This window comes from Abrus precatorius, unplaced genomic scaffold, assembly GCF_003935025.1.
Source record: "Abrus precatorius isolate BTA unplaced genomic scaffold, Abrus_2018 Scaffold4, whole genome shotgun sequence".
Classification (NCBI taxonomy): Eukaryota; Viridiplantae; Streptophyta; class Magnoliopsida; order Fabales; family Fabaceae; genus Abrus; species Abrus precatorius.
In genome coordinates, this window is record NW_020874384.1 from 6,055,467 (window position 1) to 6,078,567 (window position 23,101).

Genomic DNA, 23,101 nt, shown 5'->3' on the forward strand with positions numbered 1-23,101 from the left:
CTTGAACAAAGTTGATCTCCAAGGCTTCGTTGCTGGACCAAACAAGAAGTCCACCAAAAGCTTAAATCTTCCTCGGAATTTGAGTTGTTCCTCACGGATTCTTGAAGTTTGTTCCTCACGAATTCTTGAAGAGAAGGATGGAGGAATGTTTTGGTTGAAAAGAAACAAAGGGAGGATGAGAGAAAGGGGCTAGGATTCTCTCGGTTTCCTTGAGAGAAAATGAGAGAAAAGTGAATATGCTTTTTGAATAAAGCTCTCAGCTTTTTGGAAACAAGGTGAGAGAATGAAGGGTTTGGTTCCTTTCAAATAAAATGCTGGAGTACCAAATGTCAATTACCTAAGTGTTCACACGGTTCCTTTATGTTTGCAATTAGAAATTGGAAAGTTTCAAGTACAAGAGTGCACACGATTTTGGCCGACTTTTTTCCAAAATTTTGCGAAGTCCAAAATGAAAGATTTTGGGTTGCAATGCATGAAAAATTGATTGGTTGATGTCAAATTGGATATGACTATGAAGATAAGACAAGTGACAAGGTGCAAACTTCTAAAGATTTTGCTGATTTTGGGCCATCATGATGTTTGCTAATTTGAAGACAAAGGAAGAACTTTTTATAATCATGATGTTTGAAATCAAGGACACAAGCATTTAATATGCATGAAAAACTAGTGGACAATACTAGATTTGGAAAGATTTAAGGTAATCATAGTGTTTGCAATTTAGGGAACAAGATTCTCTTGCATGAAAATCTAGTAGCTGGTACTAGATTTGAAAATATTTAAAGTAATTATCTGCTAAGTAATGATTACAAAATCCTTCGAAATGATTACAAAATCCTTTTGCAATAATTATAAAATCTTTTGAAGTTAATACAAAATCTTTTGTAATGATTATAAAATTTTTTGAATTAAATGTGAAATCTTTTGAAATGATTATAGAATATTTTGCAATGATTATAAAATCTATATAATGATTACAAAATTTTACATTTTCTAAGGCCATTAATCATGATTTTCAATAAATTTAATCAAAACAAAATTAGCTTTTTGGATAAGATTTTACAAAATATTTTGGCAGCCATAACTGAAAATAATCAAGGGATTTTAGGAAGCCCAAACGTTGTCCAAATGACTAGTTTTTATGAAAATTAGACTCTCCTCAAAATTTGGGTAATTAGACAACTCACTAATTTTGAAGCCAAATAAATTGCATGCAATGATTTTAAAATTCCAATAGATAGTAAATTATAAAAATAAATCATGCTCAAAGAAAATTAAGAGATTTACCAAGAAATCTCTGCACCTAACAACTCATTTAACACTAAAAGATCAGAATTCAAGAAAACAAACAAGCATCTAAAGCCTAAGAGTCATCTAACTATTAGGAAGAATTTGTTTCCAAGATTCCTCCAAATCCTAAATCTGAAACATCTGTTTCAACTATTAAAGAGGCTTCAAGATTTGGTATATCTAAGCAGGGAAGTGTTTTTACTAAAACCTTTACCTTCTGTATTGTATTAGTCATTTAGTCATCCCAAGCTACTAGATTCTTTCTTAACCTCTTGTATAAAGAAGCACATATCATTCTAATATTGGAGATGAAGTTTACTATATAGTTTAAACATCTTAAAAACCTTTGTAATTAATTTTTATCTTTTATTTGATTTGGGAATTTGTTAAAGATATTTGAATTGGTGTAATTGTTCCCTAATATATTTCATACCCAAGAAATCTAGTTTTCTCCTGGAATATTTTCATTTTCTTGGCTAATACTACTAGACTATTTTCTTTTATCAATTCTATAAATTTATTTAGATGTTTCGTATGTTTTTGTATTCCCTTAGAAAAATAAGTACATCATCAAGATATACTATTAAAAATTCTATGTAAGAATAAAAAAATATTATTCATTATTTCTTAGAATTCACTAGGGGCATTTTTTAGTCTTGTGGCATTACATTACATTTGTAATGGCCAAAAGGTACTACAAATGTTGTTTTGTATTTATCTTCTTCATTTACAGATATTTGATAATACCCTAATTTCATATAAAATTTTGAGAAAATGTTAGCATGAACTAGCCTTTTGATTAAGTCTTGTTTATTTGGTATTGAATATTTTATCTATTTTAAAACTTTATTGAGTGGTTTATAATTTATTACTAACCTAGGTGTTCCTCGTTCTTGTTTAAAGGCCTTATTAACATAAAATCTTGTACAACTCCAAGAAGATTTAGAAGGTCTAATTAATCCTTTCTTTTTCTAATTCTTGTTTATAGTATTGTAATTGTTCTTTATTCATCTGTATAGGTGTCACATAATTGGAGAACTAACTAGCAAGTGTACTAGGTAGTTGTAGCAAGTAATAAAATTTAGAAATCAATGTGAGTTCCAAGTGTCGTCCTTAGGGATTAGGTCTATCAATTACCACTTCACAAATCAATAACTAGTTGAGCCAAACGAATTTGGAGTATTTTGAATCATTTAATAAACAAAAGCAATAAAGTGCAGAAATCTGAAAAATATAGCAAAAATAGAAATACGAATTTTGTATTAAAATGCTATATGGAAAATTGTTAGGAATCACTTCACCAGATTTTCTATTGCAATGTAATAATGTTATGAACTCTTAAGAATTCTAATTGGTTGATAATCAATTTCACTTCTTTAACTAAAGGACAATTCCTTATCTCATTGATCCTAATACCTAATTAAATCTCCCTAATTCCTTAGGTGAAATTTAATCAAATATTGCATTAAGTTCTGGAAATTATAGGATTACTAGATTATAATACTTATTCCTAAGATCTCAATAACCTAGGCATATGATTCAGATATGAGAAATAAACTCAATTTCCATTGATGAAGATTCCTCTAGGTTCAATTGAATGAAATATTAGTTTACAACTGCATTAAGAACAGAATCATATACTCAATTCAATCAAAACCTCAAGGTCCAAATCCAAAATTACATCACAATATCAAATCTAGATCCATGGATTCATAACAAAAAGAAATCAGAATATGTTCCTAAAAGAAAAAGAGAGAAAGAGTAGATGTTGTTTGCAATCTAACACTAGCAAGTGCACTAGGATTGCAGCAAGTAATGAGTAAATATAAGATCCAAATATCGTCTCCACAGGGAATTTAGGTTTCAAATACCACTTCATAGAATTATAACCATTTAAGCTTTTTCAAAATTGGAAAGAGAGTAGTAACATGTAATAACAGCAAACTAGAACAATTAAAAGTAAAATGAACTTGCAGAAAACAAAATAGCGAACAAACAATTATGTGATAACAGAGGAAGAAACCATAGTTAGGGAATTACTTCACCAAAACTCCAATGTTTAATCAATAAAGTTCTGAATTAACAAGCAATTGGAAAGAATGACAATCAGTTTCACATTATATTATTCAGAAGTTAATTCCTTAACTCAGTGAACCTAACATTCAATTAAACCATTCTAATTCCTTAGATCTGATTCAATTCAATATTGCTTTAAGTGTAAGAAACCAAAAGATTGCAAGATCAAAGCCTCTTATCCCTAAGAAAACTATAATCTCGGTGATTGGTTCAGATCTGAAGAACAAATTCAATTTCCATTGACAAGAGTTCCTCTGAATTTAGTTAATCAAATTTCCATTCAATTTCCACGTGAAGTGCAGAATCAATCATTCAATCTATTCCAAAGCTTGAAATTCAGATCAAAATCAATTCAACATGTTTGTTTCAGATCTACAATCCCTAACTATGAAGAAATTACACAGCCATGACAGCAGAGAAAGAAAAAGAAAGAGAAGAAGAAAAGAAGAAACTCAGAATCGCCATGGAAGCTCGCTCCACTCCAAATTCGAATCTCCACTCCTCTCTCTCACTTCCTTTAACGAGAATCTAACTAACAAAACTGAAAATGAATAGAATCCCCTTTTTCAGGATCGTTTCTGGTATTTATAGAATTTCTCAGATTTTCACGTCATCAGTTTTATGAGAAATAGTAGTTACGCAGAGAGTTTTTGGTTGCGCGTTAACACTTTTCCCAAAAATAGTGGCCACGCGTAACTTCCTGATATTGAGAGCTCTCTGGAACTATCACTCTTGATGATAAAAGTGACAACGCAGAGCCAAGGTAGTTGTGCGTTATCACTATTGCTGATAAAAGTGACTACGCGCAACTCGCCAAGTTGAAGACTCTCTGGAACGATCACTTTTGATGATAATAGTGGTTACGTAGAGCTTTCTTGATATTTTGCCTCTCTAGAACTATCACTTTTAATGATAAAAGTGGTAACGCCCAGGCTTCACTTCTTCTTTGAGCTCTGAAGTGATTACTTTCACTGACAATAGTGATCACGCCCAGTCTGCAATTTCTTATTCTTGTGTTTTTGGAGTCCAGACTTGCTTCTTTCCTCTTCCTTGTCATCAAACCTCCATGGATATGATCCTTGCTCAATTTATTCCTTCAAAAACAAGATTAAAAACTTAATTCCTAAGTAAAAATTTCACAATTGCTAAAATAACTACAAATTTAAACAAAACTTCAATTCCTTCTCTTTTTCTGAGTTTTTCTGCTTTCTTTATATATTTTTTTTATCAAATGTGTTAGAATTATGCTAAAATATCAGTCAAAATATGGATTCATCAGTAGAAGAAAAGGAGCTACAAAATTTCTTCATAAATCTAATCTCCAGCCTGATTCCTCAAGGTCTAGAACTTGGAAGTCACCCTCAATCTTCAGCTTGATTCCTCAAGGTCCAGAGCTTGAAAGTCACCCTCAATCTCCCTCTCTAACTCTCCTAAGGTGTAAAAATGAAAAGAAAACAAAAAATGGCAAAAGACTTCCAATTCTGAACTCTTAACTTCTATTTATAATATTTTTTCCGCATTTTCCACTTCCACACTTTAATCTCTAAGGATTATAGCATGAAAGGTCTTCTAGAAGCTTCTATAACTGAATTAGGAATTCAAATCGTCCAAAGTTGACACTTAGAAGTGATATTTAAAATTTTGTTACTTTTGGGTAGACACTCTCAGCACTTAAAGTGTCTACGCGCTTATTGCGTGGCTACTCTGCGCATTTAAAGTGGCTACGCGCTCAATTACATAGCTACTTTGAGCACTTGAAGTAGCTACTGCACTGTGCAATTATGAATTGGCCTTGGGTGTAGCTACTCTCAACACCTGGAGTGGCTATGTGCTTATTGCGTAACTACTCTAAACACTTGAAGTAACTACTATCTTGGTCTTCATAGATTTTCTTATTCAAAGTGTTAACTCTATCACTCAAAGTGGCTACGCCCAACACATAACACTTGATTCTTCATCTTTTAAGCTCAATTCCTCTACTTTCTTCACTTCAATATTCAACTCAAACATCTTTAGCTTAAGCTTCTACACAAAATTAAGTCTTTTTAAGCAAAATTGTCCAGAATTGGAATAAAATCTAAAATTTTAAACTATTTATACAATTATGAATATTAATGCAATTTTTATGATATTTTCAAGTTTATTTACTATTTAACTCTTTGTTTGCTAACAAAAACTAGGCTAAAAATATAGTAAAATGTGGATTTATCAATAGGTCTAGCTTTTATTAGGATATCTTTTTCATTAAAATTTTCTTCATAAGATAGACTTATTTTATATTGTTTTCTAGAGTAAAAAGCTATTAGATTTGTTTCACAAATTTCTTCATTCTTTTCTCAAAATCTTTTATAATTTTTTGTATTTTTAGAATTTTAAGTTTTTGTTCAATTCTTTTATATTTTATTTCTTCATTTATCATTTTAATTTATTTTGTTTTTCTCTATTAAATTTAATTTAGAAATTGAAGCTTCTTATAGAATATTTAATTCTCTAATCCTAGGAGCTTTTATAAATTTAAATTCTATTGATTTTTCTTCTACTACATTACTTATAATTCTTTCAGCTCCTTTTGATAACTTATATTGTATATACATTTTATATTCATTAGCAAAGAATAATTTTCTATTATTTTTTCATAATATTTTGTAGGGATTAATCTTTCTTGTATATAATTAATATCAGCTCCTGAATTTATTAAAGTTATCATATTAAATTTTTCTCTTTCTGTTACTAAAGTAACTTTGCACCACCATTTATGAGTTGTTAATAATGTTAATAATTTTAGATTAAATATTTGTGGTTTTTTTCTTTATCATTACTTGTTTGTCCTTTTAGCATGTTTTTTTCCTTCAAATTCTAATAATTTGAAATTTTAAATTCTAAGATTGTTTGATTTTGTTTTAGCTCCCTTATCTCTTTTTTTAGATTCTTTATTTCTTCTTGTAAATCTTGAATAGTTATACTTGCATTAGGTTGTTTAAATTTTTAAACATATCTTTCATTTCTATTAGTTTTATTTCTAAAAGTTTTTCTTCTTCTTTTTTAATTAAATTATTTAATTTTTTAATAAATTCATTTCTCAATGGTCCCTCTTCTAATTCTTCAATTAATGTTATTAAAGTTTATGTCTAATCTCTGGTTAAAACATTTATTAAAGTATTGCTAACTGATAAACTTCATTTTCTAAAGTTTTTCTTCATATGAAATTTCAGTTTCAGATTCTTCTGGTTTAAAGTTTATTAATATTGTTATTAGGACTTGTTTTAGTTCTTCACTTTCTAAAGAATTAATTTTCTTTTCTACTTTCCATTAGTCTATGCTATGTTTATATTTATCGTACTTTTAGTATGTTCCTTTAAATTTATTATTCTTTTGATAATTTTTATTTTTTTTAGGCTTATTACTTGTCTAATTATTTTTATAATTCTTTCTATATTTTCTTGTTTTATAAGTTGGATTATTTTGAGACTTTGTATGCTTTTTATTTTATTTTTTTTTGTACTTTCTATTGGGAGCTTGTACTGATTCCATACCATATTATTCGTAAAAAATTTCTAATTCTCTTCTTTCAATTAGTTTTTCTTTTCTTGTTTGGTTTTTTAATTTTGTATCATTACAAACTCTTAATCTTGTTTCTACTATTATATTGTGTATTTGTCCAAATATTAAATTTTCATAATTTATTCTTCCTTCATGTCTAAATTCTAAGTTTTCTAGTACCTTTCTTGACAATAAGGTTAGCAATGTAACTAAACCTTTCTTTCCTGTAAGGTGCAACTGCATCTTCTCTTAACATTACTTTAGAGAAAAATATATCTTTATACCATTGATAATCTGACATTGTAAGACATTTTAAGTTAGCTAATTGTATTCCTGCTATTTCTTTAAATAATGTTAGATCTCCTATAAAATTTTGTATTATTGAATATATTAACATTACTATCACACCTTATTCATTATTTTCTTGTTTTATATGACATAATATAAACTCTTTATCACTAGGATTTACATGATGATCCTACCATCTTCTTAATTGTCTAGTGAAGCCTTATAGTAAAGCTTCAACTGCTCCTTTGTCTATTACCTTTTTAAATTTATAAGCAGTTACTGCTATTATCATTTGTTGTGTCATATCTAATATAGTTTGTTAATTTAAATTATATAAATTTTATTCTACTATATGAATTTTGTACAAAACAGGGCCTTTGTTTTGATAAAACACATGGTAAAGTTGGTCTATTATGGTACGGTTTTATTTTTGGATAATTATTATTAAACTTTATTTTGTTTACCTTTGAAACTGTTTCTGTTGTGTTTATGGTAGGTTTCTCTATGCTTAACTTAGCTATTCTTTCTTTTTATTCTTCTATATATAATTCTATTCTTGTTTTCTTTTCAAATTCTTTCATAGTTTCTAGGGATAATTTAGTTAGATTATAGATAGGTTTTTCTAAATAACTTATTTTTTTTTAAATTATTTAAATTATTATTCGAACTACTACTTCCTTTTTCTTTATGTTCTATTTTAGTTAAATGTTTTGTCATAACTTCTAATACTATATTTGAATAATTTAATTTTTAATGTATCTTATTTATGTCATTTTTATCTACAATTTTATCTAAAGGATTTGTTATTTTTTTATATGGACTTGCTTCTACTTTTTCATTTTCTATTTTTATTTTTATTTTTTCATGTGGGGTATGCTAATTCTATTATTTTTCCTATTACTATCTTCTAAGGAGTTGTAATTTTTTATAATGGATTAATTTATTTTTCAAAGGGATAATCTATATTTTCTTTTAAACAATATTGTTCTAACCAAGGAAAGAAATGTACATTTATTTCTATTTTTCAGATATTCATAAAATATTATTCATATTTTTTATCTTTTCTCCTTCTGTTAAACTTTTTAGAAAGCATTCTTTAATTTTTATATTATAGTTTGCTTATATCTCGTGTCTTGTCCAAATTTTTATCTATTATGAATGATTCTTTTTTTCGTTAAAGTGTTAAGTACTTGAGATTTAGTAGGATTATAATTATTTTCACTAGTATTTTTTACTAATACTAGCTCATATATGGATATAGATATTCTTGGTCTAGTTGTATTATCTATTCCTCTTAAATCTACATTTATTATAGAATTATCTATTGAAAATTTTTATGATTCTCTTATTATTTGAGGATTTTGTATATTTATATAAGAGATCTATTCATTCTAAGTCTTACTTACCATTAAATTCTTCTATGATATCTCTTATTTCTATGTTGTATATCTTCTTAGATTTTTGTTCTTCTTGTATAATCAATTCTTTCAGAATCTTTAAGTCTTTATGTTTTAAATTTTTAGGGGCTTGAACCGTACTTCTATCTATACTAGCTTGTATTATTAGAGTTTCATCTTTATTGGTTTGCCTTTTAACTTGAAATTCATAATTTACTTTTATAATTTTATAATATACTTTATATATTAAATGGAAAGGATCATAAGATCATCTACTATATTGTCGGAGATTTTATAAATATTTTTATAGCTTTAGAAGTTTTTTTATTGTTTAGGCTCATAGAAAAATTTAGAAATAATTAAAAAAATTGGCCTATCATCAAGATTAGTTTCTCAAGCTACTATTATTGAATCTTTTATTCTTAATAATTTCATATCTATTAAAAGTACTAGAACAGGAAGATGAACTCCTAATTTATAGTTTAGTTTAATTGCTAATTGAATTAATCCTAGATGGATAAAGTTAAATCTGTCTTTTTTGTGTTTTTATATTACATGATCCCCTAATAACTGTATTTCTTTTTTCCTTTGAATTTTTGGATAGGAATACTCAATTTTGTGAATCTCTTCATTGTAATTAAAAGACCAGAATGACCTTTGTTGATATATATCTTTTTCTTTCATAATTGGTATAGATCAATCATGTAAAGATTTTTCAATATTATTAATAGTTATTTATTGCATGTTCCGTCTTCAACCATATCTCTTTTAATTATTTGATTATTCATTCGTAGATTTAACTTACTTATTGTTCTTAGTAGACTAGCCATTTTAAAATATTTAATCTTAACATAATGAAAATACTCTAACTGACCAACAATTTTATTGTCATTCTCTAAACTTATTACTTGAAACTACTTATCCGAACTTGCTAATATCTAATAAGTTCTCACTACTACCCCTAGCTTATAGATTTAGAAATAGTAATCTTATTAAGTACAATTCGTAGTCAAAACTAAAAATTAATATATTCTTTTGTTTCTTAAAATTAAAATTTATTAAGATATGAAATTAATTAAAAATAAAGCGCACAACATTTTGATTTTAAAATATTATAAATGATGAAATATTAAGAAGAAAATAAAATTTAAAATAATATATATATATATATATACACGTAAATACAAATTATATGAATTAATCTAAAAATATTTAATCTTAACTTACTTGACCCATGACTTAAATTAATCAACTAACAAGTTTAGGTTTAAAAGATTTAAATCTACTAGTAAGATATTGAATAAATAAAATTCTTTTTATTAAAATACATTTTTTATTATAAAACAACAAATAAGTATACTCTATAAATTTGTAAATCACATATGTTTAAAAAACAGATATTTAACTCCTCAAAGTTAAGAGTGTGTCGTTCAAAAATCTAAATGAATTACAAGTAAACAACAATTCATGTAGATACTCATTTATAATGACATTAAACGCATGCATGCATTCAAAGTCAACGACCCTGAAGATTGCATATTATGTATTAATTTATTAATGCCAATCCTTATATAAAAACATTTAAAATTTTACTTAATATAATAAATACTTATCATTAATAATTTTAATAAATTTTCTTTTTTGAAATTTATACAATTTATTAAATTTAAAAACAAATCATATAATACATTTTTAACTTATTATTTAAAAAATTAATTTAATAATACTAAGAAAAAATAATAGTTGAATAAGCTAAACGTGCGTAGTCTAAATAGCAGCCTGAATTGCAAGTCACACAAACATGCAACCATTTTAATATTTTAACTAATCTAACTCATCCTTAATAGGGACACCAAAAAAGAAAAAAAGGAGAGAGAAAAAGAAGATTGGAAAAAAGAAGGATTAAAATTGAATGCCCAAAAATGAAATTTCCCCAAATCTGAATGGGAACATTTGCCCTAACCCATTTCCCATTAATCGGATCCTCCACTTACGACGGTTCTCGGATCCTCCGATCATCGTTTATCTTCGCCGTTGGTTGAAACACCCTGGGGAAGATGGATTGCGGCGTGGGATCCATCGTTTGGGTGCGACGGAGGAACGGGTCGTGGTGGCCGGGTCAAATACTCGGCCCCGACGACCTCTCCGCTTCTCATCTCACCTCTCCTCGATCAGGAACTCCCGTCAAGCTTCTCGGCAGGGAAGACGCCAGCGTGTAAGCTTTCTTTCTCAATTCACTTCTTCCTCCACTTCACGCTTCATGTTTCTTAGTTAGCTAGTGAAGAATTATAATTTGCTGATATTGGTGGAGAGGTTGGGGCATTGTTTAGTTTCATTGAATTGTGTAAATGTATTAGCATTCTTAACTGTTTTTGTTGATTTCTGTTTTATTAGGGATTGGTACAATTTGGAGAAATCCAAGCGTGTCAAGGCATTTAGATGTGGCGAGTTTGATGATTGTATTGAAAGGGCTGAATCCTCCCAGGGGATGCCGTTGAAAAAACGAGAGAAATATGCTCGCCGAGAGGATGCCATTCTTCATGCTCTTGAACTGGAGAGACAAATGTTGAAGAAGCAAGGGAAATCAGGTATTACTTCTGATCAAATCAATTGTAGATCGTCAAATACTGTTAGAAAGGGCATAGGTACGTTGCCGTCGGAGATACTGGGAAATGATAATGAAAAACATGCAAATTCAAAGTCATTTATGGCTTGTGAAAATGAGACTACTGGAGGTTCTTTTCCTTTGGAGGTAGCCAAGGATGGCAGTCAACTGAGTGGGGAAGTAGATTATTCTGAAACAATACCTCGGATGAGAGACCTACAGGATTTTGGACTCAAAATTGCCCCCTTGAAAAGGAAGCTTTCATCTTCTTTTGATCCAAACATTTCTCAGAAACTTGCTGTTGATGATGGTGCTCGGGCTCTTGCAAGTGGTGATCTTTGCATGGGGACTACACTTCACATGAATGGTAAAATTCTCTAGCAAAGAAGGCCAGATGAGAGAGATTAAGTGAGAAGTATTTGAAAATAAAGAGGCATAAAAATCATTCCTATTTTGTTGTAAACATTGAGGATATGATTTAGGGTGTGATCTGACTATGGTTCTGTTTTCAGGAGCTGGGCAAGTAGGGGGAGCTTGCCGGGCAAAGAGGAGCAGATGCATGTATTTTCCAGTCGAGTCTAGTGATTCTCTTGATTATAAAGAGACTCTAGCCCATGTTGAGATGTCATCTTCCCAACTCAGAAGGGAGTTTCCTTATCATGGTTCTTTGTTTGGAGAGACTGAATCTGCTTTTATGGATGATGTTGGATCTGATTCTTCAGAAACAGCTTCTACTGAGTCTGATTCAGATTCTTCTGAGACAGAACCAGACATGGATGAAGAGATGACTATCTTTTCAGGTTAAGTTTCTGCCATTCTTATGCTAACCTTAGAAGTATGATCCATCATGCCATGTGTCTTTTTTTTTTTGGTAAAAAACAGCATATCTATTCTGCCAGCATCTTTTATTTAGTGACTTCACTATTTCTCTCACTTAAATATGTTTCTTGGCTTCTTGCACTGAAAATAATTGTTGGTTATTCTTGTGACATGATTGTATGGATATTGTAATGAATTATATGCTGGTCATTGTGTCTGCCTTGGATGCATTTGTTCTTCCTTTCTGCATTCCTTACTCGGTTTACTAATTGTAACTCTTAACTAGTAATTGTGGCAAATGGCTTAAAATTAGCTAAGTCCAGATGACTAAACCTCATCCACCTAAGATCTCTGTCTAATTCTCTTTTCATCTCTTCTAATGAAATCAACAAAAAGATTTTGGTGGCTGCCAATCTGCTACAAGAATTTAATTATATGATTCTAAGTTCTCCTACCTTTTTAAGCAACTACTGTACTTTTTACTTCTTACACCTTAGATAAAAAAGGTCATGATTGATAAAATGTACTATATGAACAATTCGATTTGCTCAGGCCTATGGACTGACATGCAGGAGGCGTCACCATCATGCATATTTTAGTTTTGACTGATTTTATGTAATGTAATTTGGTAGGTACTTCAAATTTGTGTGTTGGCATATGATCTAAGGATTCATAGCTTCATTTTTTATAACCACTAAGGATTCAATTTTTGTTTTGGACTATTTTTTAGCTTTCTTTCACATCATCCTTTGTGGATCTTCCCTGATGTTACTATAACTGCAGAAACTGGTCGTGGTGCTGAAGAACACGAAAGCACTAGCAGTGAGGATCCAGATGAATTAGCGATTTCTGGTGATATGCCTCACCTCTATCCTCGTGACCAAATTACATGTAATGAAGCTGTGTCTAAATGGAAACTAAAAGGAAAAAGGAATAATCGTAATCTTGTAAAGAGGTCTGTTGGTGCTTCTGATAGAAAATGTATTATGTATGGAGCAGAAGGTGATGCTGAAGGAAGAAGTTATTTGAACCACAAAAGAATGGGTCCAAGTTTCAATTGCTACAAAAATGATTTTAATGATGCTCTTGATGATGATGATGATGAAATGTTTGGATTGGAAGATGAATACTCTCTAGCTTCTAGAGCTATATCAAGAAGTCAAAATAAAATTCATCGTGGTGTTTCTTGGAATGATTGGGCCTGGGATGATCATCTTGCTTCTAAAGGATATTGGGATATTAAAGGATATTCTCCAAAATATGGTGATCGTCATCATTTTGGTGGGAAGATGAGGTCGATGCTAGTTAATGTAGATTTGAAGGTGCAAGCAAGCTATCGGAAAGAGCCTGTACCCATTGTTTCTCTCATGAGTAAGTTAGATGGGAGGGCAATAATAGGGCACCCGATCCAAGTTGAAGCTCTCAAAGATGGTTCATCTGATGTTCTATTTCCTGCAATGGATGACTTCAGTAATGATGGGATTGGTATTGAGGGAAGTAGTGTGCTTACACCAGCATGGAGTACTGCAAGGAGAACAGCAAACTTTCGCGTCCCACGATCCCATGTATCATCATCAAATGGTGCTGAAGTTGCTGCAGAGTTTCCTTCCTCAGATCAAGAACAAAACTTTGAATACAAAAAATTAAATGCCGGAAGTTCCAGTCACAAGGCTAGCTTTCAAAAGAAGAGTGCCCTTAAAAGTCATCGGTCTTCAGCTGACAAAAAGTCCTTAAAAAAGATGCCAAAGAAATTGAGTTTGTCATCTAGCCAGAAAACTAGAACTCTCTCCTCATTATCTACTGAACATAATCTTAGTAGAAAGACATTATTACATGATAGCGGTAGTTATCAAACAGAGAGATTGATTAAACCAGCAATATCTGGGCCCCCTACAGTAGCTTGCATACCAGTCCAGTTAGTATTTAGTAGATTACTTGAGAAGATTAATAGGCCTCCATTGAAAGCAGCTAATAATGCGGCTTTGCTGAATACTGGTGTGGAGAGAAATTCATAGGTTACATGTACATTATTACATGGGAACAATAATCTTACAGTGGTAGCACAATTTATTAGGGATATCTTGTTTCAAACCTAGGGAAGTCCTATTCAATTAATTGTCAGCATTGTGAGGATTAATATGCAGTATAGTTCCCTATTCATCATGTATCTAGTCAAGATAAATAACAAGGTACATGAAATTATTTAACTTCCTTGCAAGTGCACATTTTGACAGATCTTGGTGTCCGGGGATATACGGCTAGCTAGTTACTCAAATTCGTTTTCATTTACAGCTTATTACTAACTTAAATAAACTTTCACTGCCTCATTTGAAAATTGGTAGCTGCGGCTTTGTTTTACATAAACGGGTACATAACCGCAGGTCGCCTCGTTTGTTTGTGGTTCTGATAGATATAGGCCCGTTTTAGATAAATTCTTAGAAAAATTATTAGGTAATTTTCACCGTGTCTTGTAAATTAAGAAAGAAATAATTATTATTATTGATTTTAAATTAATAAATATTGGGGTTAGCAATTTATTAAAAAATATATAAATATTCTTTAATCCTTAAGATATTAGAAAAATTATAACAATAATTTTAAAGAGGATATACAATGCCTTTTTAAATTTACAAATACCATATCAAGTATTAAATTTTTATAGAAGAAAAAAATAATATAAAAAATGAATAACTTTTTTATAAGTTAAAATTAATTTATTCTTTTTTATTTTTTAAAAAACATTTTGGAAAACTCTCATTTAATTTCTCTAAAATTTTTAAAAATAAGATATTTTTAATTCACAAGATAAGTTGTATTATATTTTATATCAATTTTTTTTATAAAGACTTTTTAAAAATTTACTAAATTAGACTATTCAAATTTGCATTATAAACATGTTTTTGTAATTTTTGCGTTACTTTTTATAAATGTGATTTTTTAATTCTTGCTTAAGAGTGAATTGTACTTTTCCCTAGAGATAAGCTTAAATAAAAGTTAGTTATAATAAAATGAACTAATAATAAACCGAAATTTTTGTCCATAATTTGTATCAAACTTTTTGAAGAATATAATTATTAACCTCATATTTTTCACAATTCTTAAGCATGCTACTTTTCAATTTACAATCTGACAAACTAAATTTCATAAAACAATTTTTTCAAAGAATTTCATAGGTACGTTTCCTCTAATATAAATGAATAAACAAATACATCAAGATAATAAAATTAATAATATTTAAAAATAGGCCAAAATGGTAAATAGATTTGAGGACCAACAAAGAATTTTAAGCTTTTAAAATTTTAATTTTATTGAGAACTTTACCAATCATGGGTAGCCATAAAATTCTTGAATGTATACTCAAAATTCCAGAAATAATTTTACCCAAAGCTAACACATGTTGAAAACTTTTTTTTCTTTTTGGATAGAAACACATTTTAAATTTTTGGATTGGAGATATACCTCAAACAGTGCAAATATGAATTGTTCAAGGAGTGGGAAGCACTCCACACCTTCCCTAACTCAAAATTTATCCGAAAATTGAGTTGAAAAAGAAAATGGGTGAAACTAACGAAGGAAGAGGAGATTGCACAGATGAGTGAAGGAGAAGAAATAGGTTTTTATCTATTTTCTGATTCTTTCTTTTTTAATGTATATTTTTTTGGTAACTTACAATTACGAGTATCATTTTACAAAATCCTTTTCTCAATGTTAATATCTAAAGTATTATACTTTTATTATGTCTTCATTTTCATTTTCAAACAATCATACTTTATTTTTCAATTCTGGTAGCGTTTAACTTTTTCATTCATGTGTAATAACAGATGATCGAATAAAAATATTAATTTAAAAGTTATTTTTTTATTTTCATTTATTATTTTCAACAAAATAATTCACGATTTCAATAATTTAATAAATATATTTACTTGTAATTTATGTTCAAAATAATATTCAGATTCCCTCTTAAAAAATTATATTTTATTGACTTTTGCTTCTCCAACAATTACGAAGTGAAAATACTTTTAATTACTTATGTTTTTCTGCAATTTTATTTATGGAAAATAAGTATCATGCTACAAAATTGTATGTAAAAAAACTGTATGAAATTAACAATTTTCCATTCATTACATGGATATTTTTAATTTAAATAATGTTTATAACTAAAAACAAATAAATAATTTTATTATATTCAACAAAAATAATTTCTAGGACATCAAATTTTGCAACGAAAGAAAGTAATTAATTATATCAATTACTAATTCACTTCCTAGTAAGTTGAAATTATCGGGTTGCATATCTTTACACCAAGTTGCTGATACATGTGTGTTGATTGTACGGATATTTTTCACAAAAGAGAGTGATTAAGATATCACCAAAAAGAACCAATTTGAACGCACGAATTCAAATTTAAAACCGACGCTCTAACGGTCATATTCTCTAACGTCGTGTCGGATCAACGACCAGAGTGTATAAAAAAATAAATACCCACATCCATTCTCTTCCCCACACTCTCATATCGCCGCAATCTTCAAATTCCAAAACACACTTTTTTTGTATCTTTCTACAATGGATTTCCAAACCCTCTCAAGGAAACAGCTTCAGACTCTCTGCAAGAAGAACAAGATTCCAGCTAATATCACCAATGTAGCCATGGCTAACGCTCTATCTGCTCTTAACCATGTAAACGTTTCTTCCACATCTTCATCTCCTTGCTTTTTCTCAATTTTCTACTTTTCCTTGTTGAAACAAACCCTTCTTCAGTTAAAGGAAAAATATTAAAACTTTACATTGCGAACTGTTTTAACTGTTCTACTGAGTCCGTGCTGCTTTTGAAGTTACGAACACGTTGTGTTTTTTTCTGAAAAAATCTTGAATTGAATTGAATTAGGTTGAAGGGTTAGATGAGTTTTTGAATGAGAGAGAAAGTGGCGCTGGAACTCCAGAGATTCATCATCTTACGGCTACAAGAGCCTCAACTCAAAGGAAAGCAGGGAGAGTAGAAGCAGAAGGGTCTAAGGTGAAGGTGACTACCCGGAGTGCTAGAGCAGGAAATGCTGAAGCTCAAGAGAACAACGATGCGAATGTGGCTGTTACTCCTGCTGTAGTGGCAGTTAGCGGGAGAAAGACCACTGCAGTTTCTACTCGCAGAAAGAAAGAAGCTGAGAAGCTGGTGTATGATGATGATGATAAGAAAGGGGTTCAAGTAAAGCAAAGTGATGTGCCTAAAACACCTGCTGCAGCTCCAAGGAGTAGAACAAGAGGCACTGGTCGTTCGATTTGCATCAAAATGGAGAAGGAGAACTCTTCTGTTGCTTCACTGAACCGACCATATAACACAAGGAGGTCGGTGAGGTTGTTGGAGAATAGCTTGTCTAAGATGAGTTTGATGGATGCTGTAGACACGGGACTTGACAAGATTGATTATGTGTCTGAAGAACTGAGTAACGTCTCTCAGCAAGTTGAAAAGGGTACGTTGGATTTCCTTTTTCAATGTAATGCTTTTGAGTGATATTTATTTTAATCAACTAATTGTGAGTGTATGGTGCAGGTGCTAGTTTGCAGACTGCATCAATGGTTTCGGATTTGGAGGATACTCATGAATTGGAAGTTTCTTCTATAGAAAAAAATGCTGAATATGAATGCCTGTCACATGATTTGGGTTCAGATGAAAGATTAGATTCAGTGACAGAAAATGACAATGGGGCTGGGTTGCAGGCTGAACCACAAGTGGATGCTGAACCTGAGCCCCGGAAAGTAAATTTTTGTGAGGCTGAACTGCATGATTCAAATTTGGGACATGATTCAAATGAAGAAGGTTTGTTTTTCTTTCTTCTATTTGTTGAAAATTGTTTTGGTTTTTTCTTGTTCATTGATGACGGTGTTCTTCAGTTAAGTCATCTGAGTATGATGTTGATCACTTTGTAGGATCTGAGTTGTCACCTGTACTTGAGGAATCTTGTGATTCCACTGAACTAGTAACGAAAAATGAGGAATGTGTTGCAAATAGGCAAGATGCTTTGCCTGTGCAGGTGTCTGAAGATGCTTGTAAGGAGGTTACTGACCAAGATATCGCTGCTTCAACTATTCTGATAACTGATGATGTTTCTGTTGAAGTTATTGCTCAAGATGTTGCTGGTTCGCTAACTGTGTTATCCGTTAGTGACACTTCATTGAGCCTAACAAAATTAGTTGAATGCAACATTGAAGATCAAGGATGCAATGAGGGTGGTGATGATAAGGTAGATAAGAACATCGAACCACAAGAAGAGGTTGAACCGCATGACTCAACTTTAATAGTTGAGGGAGGTTCTGTCAGATGTGTTGATTCAGAAGAAGCAGGTTTGTTTTAGGTCTTCCCAACAGTTGTTAATTTGTCTGGTTAGTTTTTTTTAATTGATGATGTGCTTTAGCTAAGCTAATTGAGTATGATGTTTGTTGATTATTTTGCAGGAAATGTAGTGTCACCTTTACTTGAGGAAATAGAAAATAAGGAATTCGTTGGAGCAAGGCAAAATGCTTTGCCTGCGGAGGTGACTGACCAAGATATTGCCGCTTTGACTGTTGTGGTACCGGATGACCAAGGCATTGTCCAAGATGTTGCTGCTTTTATGGATGTTACTGACCAAGATGCTGCTTTGGTGAGACTAAATGAATTTGTTGAGTGCAACATTGATGATGAAGGCAGCAATGAAGGTGCTGTTATACAAGATAAGAATAATGAAACTGAACATTTTGAGCCAGTACATTATGTTGATGAAAAAGTAGTTGACGGAAAGGACTTGGCAAGTCCTTTAGGGGCTCCTGATGCTATTTGTGAGGATTCTGTAGCTATTATCGGAGTCTGCACTGAATCTTCTCCAGATGGAAAACAATGTATGGAAGTCAAGAATGTCAGTCTTGAATCTTCATTACTGGACATGGAGGTAGAAGAAGACCATAAGAATAATTCTGAGAACTTGGAAGATGAAGACAGTGTGTTGGACTTGGACACTACTAATGCATTTTCTAGTGTTCTAGATGGAATATGCAGTCCTCAAATCCCTCTTGTTCATCAACAGGTTTCAGTAGAATCTGCTGGAAGTCACATTGATTATTTTACTTCAGATGGTGTGCTGAATTGCAATTCCAACACAGTGGTTGATGATGTTGTTTCAGAAGATATTGCCATTTTAAAACAGGAGCCTTGTGTCTCGATGGAAACTATGACAGTAGCTCCAATCCATGAGCAGAAAACTAGTGATGCTCTGATTCAGTCAATTGCTTCTGACCAGTTAAAGGGAGATGTGCACAATGCTGATGTAATGAAAGAGAACATGACTACGAATGAACTATACAATATGAGTATGGGGGAACTTAAGAGGATGCTGAAGGAGCTTACACTAAATGATAAATCAAAATGCCAGATTAATAATGTTCCAAAGGTTAGGCTTAGGTTGTTTTTTCTATATATATTTTTTCTCTCACTAGCAATTAGTCTATTTGATTTCTTACTGACTTTATTTAATGTTGACGTTTGCAGGAAGTGAAGAAAAGAACTGCACTGCAGGCACTGCCACAGAATCAGAATGATGGTTGAATAAACCATTGTAGAGAAATTTATGGGTTGCGTCACCACTTGGATGTGGCACTTTGCGTCACCACTTGGATGTGGCACGCTATGAATAAAAATCCTTTGGGTTGGTTTTTTACTGTAGGGTGGGAGATTGAAGTCCAAACTTTTTGTTTTTGGCACCTCCTCTATTTGACTATCTCAGTTTGCGTTGCATGTTTTTTTTTTATTGTAATTTCCTGTTACAAGAAAAAAAAGCTCGTTGTTTTGATTGATGTCTTTTTAATCAGAACATTGGTTTGTGAAGTTTTTTCATTTTGATGTTAATGCGTCTGACAGATTCTCAATCCTTTTGTGAGATTGGATGGATGCTACGTTACTAAAATTTGTGTGAGATATCTTCTCCAAGAATATCCCAAGTTCTTTTTTTTTAATGCTGCAAAGTAAATTATAGAACCAAAGTATTTATATTAACTCTTTTGAGCAGATGATTTTGGCTTATTTATTAAATAATATTTTTTTAAAAACTAATTCTAAAAATAGGGTAAGTTTAATTCTATTTTCCGCCAAGTCAACAATAGAATCGTGCATATCCAATATATATATATATGCTTTTCGATTCTGGGCTGAGTTAATATATGTGGGTCAGGAAAAAAATTTTAATCCGCAATTAGTTGATATATTTGTTAGTATATTTAGATTATTGAAAAAAATGTTTAAAAAAATTAATGACGATAAAAAATGTAATAAATATATAATTTCAGTTAAATAATATATTAAGTTTAAAATTCATAATTAGATATATTTATTAGGTTGTATTAAACTGAAATTAAACCATGAGTTTAAACAAATTTAAATAAAGTTTTGCAATAAGTTAAAGGCTTAATTATGTTTTTATTTTTATATATGTAAGTAATTTTATGATAAGTTCCTATAAAATTTTTTGTTAGGATTTAGTCTTTAAAAAGTTAAAAATTTAAGATTTAATTCTTATTGTTAATTTGATTTCGTTAAATGTCGAGGTAGCTGACAGAAACTCAACTCAGTATTAACAAGTGACATTCTGCGTTATTTATTTTATAATATTTTATTATTTAAAATAAACATTAAGAAAAAACCTTCAAATATTTTACAGGCGCCCCACCTTTCCCTACCATTTACCTCCATCACGCTTTTCTTCACTCCCTCCCCTTTCATGCAACCTCTCCATCCCTCACCTCCAACTTCCTGGAGTCCCTCCCCTTCCTCTCTTACTCCCAAACTCACTCGCAACCTCTACTCTCTCATCTTGGAGACCTAAATCTAAACTCACTCCTAACTTCATTTTAGAAATGCCTCTTGACACTCCATAACCATGTCATTCTCAATGTGATGATTAGGCAAAAATTGCTTCCTTAAAGTGATACTATGGTCAGAGCTTTATTAGCTTATTCTAGCCTTAAGATATAAAAAATTGAGAAATGGGTTAAAGTTCTTTCAGAATTGGTTGATGATAGCATGAGTTCTCAAGAAACTTGCCAAGTTTCAGTTAACACAGTCTTGATTTACTTGTTTGGTAAATGGGAGAAGATTGAGAAGAGTAGAGAAAGGTTTGACTAAATTTCTGCAACAGGAAGAAGAGGTATGGTTCCATGAAATGCTATGATAAGTACATACATTCAAAATGGCACTGTGAAACTCCATTTTGCAACACTATCATAAGAGACTATGGGAGGTGGTTGGGAAGTAGAGCAAAAGGGCAAGTTAAAGTTAGGGTTAAAGTTTTTTTATTTGGAAAAATTGAGATTCTAAGAGAGGTTAATGCAGTAGAATTTTTATGCAAATATTTAAAATTTATTTAGGAGGACTTATTTATAAATATAAACTTTAAATAATAAAATAAATGAAGTGGTGATGACGTGAAAGTGCTAGCTCAGCACTTAATTGAAGTAAAATTAATGGCAAGGACTAAATTTTAAATTTTTAATTTTTCAGGAACTAAATTCTAACATAAAATTTTATAGAAACTTATCACAAAATGATCTATATTTATAGAGACCAAAAACATAATTAAGTCGTAAATTAAAATATTGAATGTTTAAATAAGACAAATCATAAAATTAATCATTGTTAAAATGATATTAAGAGTTTAATTAATCATGAGTTCTCAAGAAACTTGTCAAGTTTCAGTTAACGCAGTCTTGATTTACTTGTTTGGTAAATGGGGGAGGATTGAGAAGAGTAGAGAAAGGTTTGACCAAATTTTTGCAAAAGGAAGAAGAGGTATGGTTCCATGGAATGCTATGACAAGTACATACATTTAAAATGGCATTGTGAAGCTCCATTTTGCAACACTATCATAAGAGACTATGGGAGGTGGTTGGGAAGAAGAGCAAAAGGGCAAGTTAAAGTTAGGGTTAAAGTTTTTTTATTTGGAAAAATTGAGATTCTGAGAGGTTAATGCAGTAGAAATTTTATGCAAATATTTAAAATTTGTTTAGGAGGACTTATTTATAAATATAAACTTTAAATAATAAAATAAATGAAGTAGTGACGATGTGAAAGTGCTAGCTCAGCACTTAATTGAAGTAAAGTTAACTAAATTTTAAATTTTTAACTTTTCAGGAACTAAATTCTAACAAAAAAATTTATAGAGACTTATCACAAAATGATCTATATTTATAGGGAACAAAAACATAATTAAATCATAAATTAAAATATTGAATATTTAAATAAGACAAATCATAAAATTAATCATTATTAAAATGATATTAAAAGTTTAATTAATATAAAAGAAAAATATAGTTAATGTAAGTAAATTAAATTAATCAAATAGTAGTATTGTGAAATTAAAATATATAATTTAAATTATGAGTTTTGTTAACTTAAGTCTTTAGGGCTGAATTTAAGTATCCACAAATAAATTTTTTATATAAAAAAAGTACATAGTTATTATATTAAAGTTATAAAAATATAATAAATAATTTTTTTTAATAAAATTTTATTATTGTTAACTATTTATCCTTAGTAGGGTTGAGTTTAACAAAATTCTTAAATTATTTAACAAAATAGGTAAAAGTATTAATTAGAGTTAATATCATAATATTAATTAGGAGAGTAAAATAAATTTATTAACTTAAAAATTTAATAAAGCAACAATATAGTTAAATTATATTTTATAGCTCTTTGTAGACTAAAATAGAATAAATAGTATATATTTTATTAAAAAAATAATTACATCAATAAAAAATAAATAAACTTACAAAAATTAAATCTCCTACTTAAAAAAACAAAAAAATGAATTTCTAAATTTTACTAACCTTAATAAACTTCTTCGCTCTTTTCTGGTGGTGCGGTATAATTTTTATTCCATCAACACAATATATATATATATATATATATTAAAGTATTATTAAAAATGTATTAACTTTTACACTTATTGGGATAATAGAATAATAAAATATTATTAAAAATATTATATCGGATATGCAATAATGATTCTATTGTTGATTTTACAAAAAATAATACTAAACAGAAAAATAGTAATAAACTTATTTTATTTTT

The 23,101-nt window shown here is 30.1% G+C and overlaps 1 protein-coding gene across 3 annotated transcripts; it reads left to right on the forward strand.

Annotated features, from left to right (window-relative positions):
• The first annotated feature begins 10,442 nt into the window (after positions 1-10,442).
• LOC113864977 (uncharacterized protein At1g51745-like) lies at positions 10,443-14,221 on the forward strand. Of its 3 annotated transcripts, none has more exons than XM_027499258.1 (4): positions 10,443-10,803; positions 10,983-11,560; positions 11,706-11,993; positions 12,796-14,215. In XM_027499258.1, exons 1-4 carry the CDS (start codon positions 10,646-10,648, stop codon positions 14,025-14,027), a joined length of 2,256 nt encoding a protein of 751 aa, XP_027355059.1. In that variant the 5' UTR covers positions 10,443-10,645; the 3' UTR covers positions 14,028-14,215. The 3 variants fall into 3 exon arrangements, with proteins under 3 accessions (XP_027355059.1, XP_027355061.1, XP_027355060.1); XM_027499260.1 differs by having other exon boundaries at positions 10,456-10,803; positions 10,983-11,176; positions 12,796-14,221; XM_027499259.1 differs by having other exon boundaries at positions 10,458-10,803; positions 11,712-11,993.
• Positions 14,222-23,101: the final 8,880 nt, after the last annotated feature.

What these genes read in the sequence shown, in the direction of transcription:
- LOC113864977 (XM_027499258.1), top strand. Translation starts at nt 10,646, where the DNA reads ATGGATTGCGGCGTGGGATCCATCGTTTGGGTGCGACGGAGGAACGGG. An exon ending in GACTACACTTCACATGAATG is followed by an intron (nt 11,561 to 11,705) that starts GTAAAATTCTCT and finishes TTCTGTTTTCAG; the next exon opens with GAGCTGGGCAAGTAGGGGGA. An exon ending in AGAGATGACTATCTTTTCAG is followed by an intron (nt 11,994 to 12,795) that starts GTTAAGTTTCTG and finishes CTATAACTGCAG; the next exon opens with AAACTGGTCGTGGTGCTGAA.